Source organism: Mesitornis unicolor, unplaced genomic scaffold, assembly GCF_000695765.1.
Source record: "Mesitornis unicolor isolate BGI_N332 unplaced genomic scaffold, ASM69576v1 scaffold27199, whole genome shotgun sequence".
Classification (NCBI taxonomy): Eukaryota; Metazoa; Chordata; class Aves; order Mesitornithiformes; family Mesitornithidae; genus Mesitornis; species Mesitornis unicolor.
In genome coordinates, this window is record NW_010205661.1 from 46,010 (window position 1) to 52,009 (window position 6,000).

The 6,000-nt window shown below is 39.7% G+C and overlaps 1 protein-coding gene across 1 annotated transcript; it reads right to left on the bottom strand.

Annotated features, from left to right (window-relative positions):
- Positions 1-2,187: 2,187 nt before the first annotated feature.
- On the bottom strand, positions 2,188-4,508 carry SFR1 (SWI5-dependent recombination repair 1). Its single transcript, XM_010191485.1, has 3 exons — positions 4,413-4,508; positions 2,608-2,994; positions 2,188-2,379 (listed from the first exon to the last, which is right to left on the bottom strand). The coding sequence occupies exons 1-3, from the start codon at positions 4,506-4,508 to the stop codon at positions 2,188-2,190; spliced, it is 675 nt and encodes a 224-aa protein (XP_010189787.1).
- Positions 4,509-6,000: the final 1,492 nt, after the last annotated feature.

Below are 6,000 nucleotides of genomic sequence, written 5' to 3' on the forward strand. Positions count from 1 at the left end.
CATCTACCTTTTTTCCCCTGAACTTTTATTTTCACAAAGAATTTCTTCTGTAATTTCTTTAAAAAATAAATTCAGTTTGAAAGATACAAAACAGAAAAACATGTACATTTTATACCTAATATTATCCCCTTTATATTCCGGTTCATGAGATGTATTTCTGCCCTTTTTTTATGCCTAATAACAATATAGGTCATTATAGAAAACAATGGGTACCAGAAGAACAGGTTTACTTGTATATCCTTAGTCTGCAATATGCAATAATGGAACATTTTGAAGGTGAAGTACTGCAAGAAATCCATGAACCATCCAGGAAGATGAAGTTGTGCTACTTGGCCCAGTCCTGAAAGTTTATACTTATGATAGCATAATTAACCACAGCCACCAGTAGCTGTGGCTGCTGCTACTGGCAGAATCACAGGAAACCCAGATTTGGAAGCATCAGGCCTCCTGAAATAGGAGGCTGCTCTCTCCCACTCCTTTGCATTGATATGCTATCTATTCTCCTGCCAGATCTCTCCAAGACAGCTAAGAAAGATAAAGAACTCTCGGTAAAATTAACCACTGGTACAGACTGAGCTACCTACTCAGCCATTCTCATTGATTTTTATTTCCCTCTTCCATGGTGTGTTATTCTCCTCCTTTCATAAATTCACATAAAATCTAAATTCATTCCATTATGAGAGCATTAATAGCTTTGCTGCTCCCTTAGTTTAACAAAATTTTACACTTGTAAAGAATACTACTTCTGTTGTGATCTTGTCCATCACCTCCTTTTTCACTTTAACACCTCTAACTGGGGTTTGTAAAGATTCTAATTACTTCTCCATTCTTGCAAGACTTTTTTTCTTCCTGTTGAAAGTTCCCTAGAAGTAACAGAGTTCCAAATTTGCCAAGGGCCTCAAGGAAGAGAACTGCTCCCTTCCCCAGGCATAAGAAATAGTGTCTTGGTACGCAAAACGTGATTAGCAATAAAGGTTGCTCTTCGTTAATTCTCTGTGAACAGCAACATTCAGTATGCTTAAGAGCAAGCTGCAGGTGCAGATTTAAGCCTAATGAGCCCTATCAATATTAAAAGGATCTGTATGATCTTTGATTTTCTTTCCCTTGAGATATGTAAGAAATTACTCCCTTATTAAGGAAACAGAAAATGCCACCTGTAAACAAAACAGTTAAGGTACAATCAGTAGGGAAGGTGATTGCATATAAAACAATATTCATAGCAGGAAGAGCTGTAGTTAAGATTTATGTACTGTTACACTTGGTGGCCAATGATTTTAAGGAGAATAAAGGCTGACAGAAGTCACCACACTATACATAGGCCATCACAAGAAAAAAAAGCCATTTCAAGTTAAGTTTAAAGATAACATTTTTAAAAGACAACATTTATTGGAGGATAAATGAAATACTGAAGTTGTGTTCAGCTTCATCATGCTGTAGTTGAAGCACTCTCATTAGACAAGGCCTTGTTTTTCTTATTTATTTGAAGAGAGAAAACACCTTGGCTCTCACATGAAGTAGTAGAGTAGACAGATGTTGGTTGCAATTTTCTTCCCTTTTAATATCTCAGGCTGTGGCAGAATGCTTAAGAGACAGCTTCCCTGAAGAAAACTGTCTGGACCAGTATCTGAAGTGATTGCATTATGGCACATTTCCCTCCATAATACTAAAGCTATTGAGAGCATCTTATTGCAGCTTCAGAATATTAACACCATGGAAATTAGTTATCTTTACTTAAGTCACAAAATGCTGCCATTAACTGACTGGCAGCAGAAAGATATTTGTAAAGTGGGGATGTATCTATGAACAAAGAACTGAACTCTTCCCCATCTGAACATCAACAAAAATTACAATTAATTTGAGCTCATTATTTCAAGACAAGTAACCATGAAAAAACTAGTCAAAGAACGGCCTGCCTGCCTTCTCCTTGTTAGAGTATGACTTGATTTAATTTTATTAAATAACTATTCACCAATCAAGCTATGGAGACAGGTTTTTCCAAAACAAAACAAGTTCAGTCTTTTCCATTAAGTAATGCCTTTTACAACTCCTACTGTATCTAAATACATAACTTTACAAATATCTCCTGACCTCAAAGCATAAAGTCCACTTTAACAACACTTCTCATGACCAGAATTCATCCAGTCTTTTCTGCTTATACATGTGTGTAATTGAAAGCTTTGCAACTTATTATGCATCTACAAAATCTTCTTCTGTTCTGCTGTAGTGCAATAACTGGTCTTCTATTCCAAAAGTGTCTATGAGCTGACTGAGGCTCACTTTCTTGCCATCTGCAGAAAAGGCTGACTGTAGTTCATACAGCATCAGCTGAGTACTGCTTCTCCATTTCACTATCAAAGCCTGCAGTTCAGACAGGTTGTTCTGAAATTGGGACAAAACAAACAAACAAAAATTGTCATTTGCTGAAATGTGGGGGTTTTTGATACCCTGCAGATCTATTTTTATAAAACACCTTAAACCTGAGACAATACACAAACACCACCCACACAAAAAAGCCAGAACTGTTGCTTAAATCAATAAATAAGGATTACACTGTGAATTCTGCTTCAAAGAATGGCTTAAAAGTACTTTTTCAGAGGTTCACCTCACCTTAGATCGGTACCTCTTAACCAGTTTGAGTCTTCGAAGTAGTTCTTCCTTCTCTTGCACTTGTTTTACCAGCCTTACTTTTTCTTCCAGGAACTGCTGCTGACTCAGATCAGCCTGTTGCACATGAGAATTCTCTGCTGATCCACAGAGATCATTTTCCTGTAAGGGACTTTTGAAACATGTTTGTCCAGTGCCATTTCTTTCCAGGTTTTCAGAACCATCTTGTAATCTGGAACAATCTGTACTTGTCTTTGGCAGGCACCCTTTGTCAGCATCAACACGTTCTTTTTCTTCAATGTCTATTCTGAGCTGCTTTGCCACTGTAAAATTAGCATTAAATGAACGTCTTGTCTTCCTCAATCGCTCCCTCAGAGCTGCACTCATTGGCTAAAAAAGTAAGCAAAACAAGCAAAAAAAATGATCAACAAAAAACCCAGGACCAGAATGCTCTAATCTTTTGATCAAATTTCAAAGAACTGCTTACCTTAGTTACTATTTACATAGAATGTCATATATGTAAAGATCATTGTAATGTAAAGATCATTGTAAAGCCAGACTTCCAAATTCTCTCTATAGCTTTCACAAACTTGAACAAAGTTAACTTCTTCCTTTCATATGTTTGTACACACAGCTGCAAAATAATGAAAGGTGTATCTCCACATCTTTTAGGAGCAAATCTTGTATTCCCTTGAGGCAAACCTACTCAGCTAGTCTGTGTGCAGAAGTTATATGGCATATTTCCACTTGGCTGATTTTATTTCATCATCTTCACCTGGAGATAAGGGATGGGGGTTTTTTTTGCTGTTTACAGAATCACAGAACATTAGGGATTGGAAGGGACCTCAAAAGATCATCCAGTCCAATCCCCCTGCCGGAGCAGGAACACCTAGATGAGGTTGCACAGGAAGGCGTCCAGGCGGGTTTTGAATGTCTGCAGAGAAGGAGACTCCACAACCTCTCTGGGCAGCCTGGTCCAGTGCTCTGTCACCCTCACTGAGAAGAAGTTTCTTCTCAAATTTAAGTGGAAATTTAAGTTCCACCCCACCACACATACGCTTTCTGTATTAGCACTAGTATAAAACATCTGTATTCTACTTGAGAATATTAGAAGTTATCTGTGTAGTTTTGACTTGTTCATGCTTTGAGATCTTTCACTGTTAAGCATCTAAAAACTGATTATTTTTCTTCAAAAGAAGCTTTTTTTTTTTAATAATCTGTGTCTAACATTTTTACATGTGAAAACATACTGAAATACAGGAGAGAGGGATTAGTTAAGGAACACTTGCAAACTAGCCCTATCCAGCATAGATCTGGATGCTGAGCATGACAGCATCACCTTAACACATGCTGGGATGGACACCAAAGTAGAGCTCAGTGTTGTGGAGAACATACAAACTGAAAGCAGTGTGCTTTGTTCAAGTGCAAGCAGAAGTCACAGAAAGTCATTCTGCATACAGAGCAACCCAAAAAATTAAGATTTGAGAAAACTGAGGATGTCAGATTAAAAACAAAACAAAACATAAAACAACCACCATCACCACCAGAAACCCTAAGTAGTATGTAAATTTATTAGTATGGCATTTGGGTTATACTGCTCCATCACTTTGTATTCAGGAAACTTCTGCATATTCAGAGCAACATATACCAAACACGTTCCTCACCTGGACAAAGCTATAGGTATAAGCTATCTTCAGCTTTCCAGAGAACAGTATCTCAGTGACTTCCAATTACTTGATGATCTCACAAGCATTTTTTTTTACTATGAAAAAAATCAAATTACTGAAAAAACAAGTAAGTTTTCCTACCTGTTTCCCTGAACTAGTCCCCTGTGGAGTTGCTGTCGCAGAATCCTTTGGAGTATTGCACAAAGATGTCAGTTTATCAAACACTGGTTCTTCCATCCTGAGATGAATAGCAGTTTCTGTTGAAAAACAGAATGAATTATGTATGGTGCCATTTTCACCTGATTATAATGAACCATGTGGCTCTGGGAATCAGTGAAAAGCTTTAATAAGAACAATTTCAGTATTTAAGCTCAAAAAGTCTGCTTAAGATACACAAACGTTTCACATGCTAAGTAGCATCTGTGAATTGCTTTTCTTCCGGAGGATAAATGACACTACTGACTGGTATTAAGTATCTTACTACAAATTTTGTATATTATTTATCCCTCACTTATAAAGCTCTGGATTTTTTCTTAAAAAGATGAAAAATATTATAAAAAGTCTTACAGATATTCTCAATTACGTTTTTTTTCTCTGATATCTCTTTCAACTGTTAAAAAGGAGCAGGATAACTTATGAAGCACTTGAACACATTACAGCATGCCTATAAATCCAAGGTCAATTCCTGCAACATTGAACTCATCAAAAGAGCTCACTCCAAACAAATTGTATTTTCTTAACCTGAATGACCCTTACTTCTTAACTCAAAGGAATAATCCATACTAAGCCAGGTTGTGAAGAACCAGTCCTTTCATTTAACTGCATCCCAAGTAGTGATAAAAGGATTGCTGGGAGCCACAAGACTTTATATTTTGTGTGTGTATATATATATATATATACATCAGAGAAAAATAATTCCCTCTAGGAGATTTAAGGAAAACCCAGGCTAGAAAGGGAAAAGACAATTTTGCAATTCAGTACTTTCTTGATTTTGCTCTCTGATAAGTCCCTGGTGCTACCTGCCTCAGTTTTCCTGCTTATAGCTACATTATGTAACAGCACTCACTCCTTTTATGTTCTCCTCTCACCAACCAAAGGCTCTATTCATACTCAGTACCAATTTTTCCCTAGCTTCTTTTCCACCCTACAGAAAAGCAGAAAACTGGCCAGGCAGCTCATAAGCAGACCCACAGATTCAAGGAGCTCCTTCTGAGGTGCTGCACCCCAGAGGGCCGAGAGGCACCCCAGAAGCAGACTCCAGCAGAGACCTGCAGAACAACCACAGTCCAGGCCAGAGGCTGCTCACACGCCGTGGAGTGCAGGGAGGCCCCTCATGGAGCACAAGACCCCGGCCCTAACCAGGCCTCACTCGCCCCTGGAAGCCAGCTGGGCCAGGACCCGGGGTGGAGGCCAAGGAAGGAGACAGCCCTGATGGAGCCTCTCCCCTCCCTCCTTTACTCCAGCACCACTGAGCAGTGAGGAACAGAACCTACTCCTCTAAAACCCCAAGGAAAGAAACCGAAGAGAGAAAACCACGACCCCACACTCTCCAGCCGCTCACCAGCCTCAGCGCTTCAATTTCCCGCTTCCGGGGGAGAGGGGCGGGCCGAGCGGGGCACGGCAGTGCGCCTGCGCGCAGCGGAAGGCGGGGTGGGGCTGTGGTGCGGTCGGGCTGGTGCTGAAGGCTGGGCTGGTGCTGAAGGCTCGGCTGGGCTGGGCGGGGCGATGC

Bases quoted from the DNA above. Each gene is read 5' to 3' on its own strand.
- SFR1 (XM_010191485.1), bottom strand. From the start codon at position 4,508: ATGGAAGAACCAGTGTTTGATAAACTGACATCTTTGTGCAATACTCCA. The intron at 2,995-4,412 runs GTAGGAAAACTT...TTACTTTTTTAG, and splicing joins GGACTAGTTCAGGGAAACAG to CCAATGAGTGCAGCTCTGAG. The intron at 2,380-2,607 runs GTGAGGTGAACC...TCCCAATTTCAG, and splicing joins TTAAGAGGTACCGATCTAAG to AACAACCTGTCTGAACTGCA.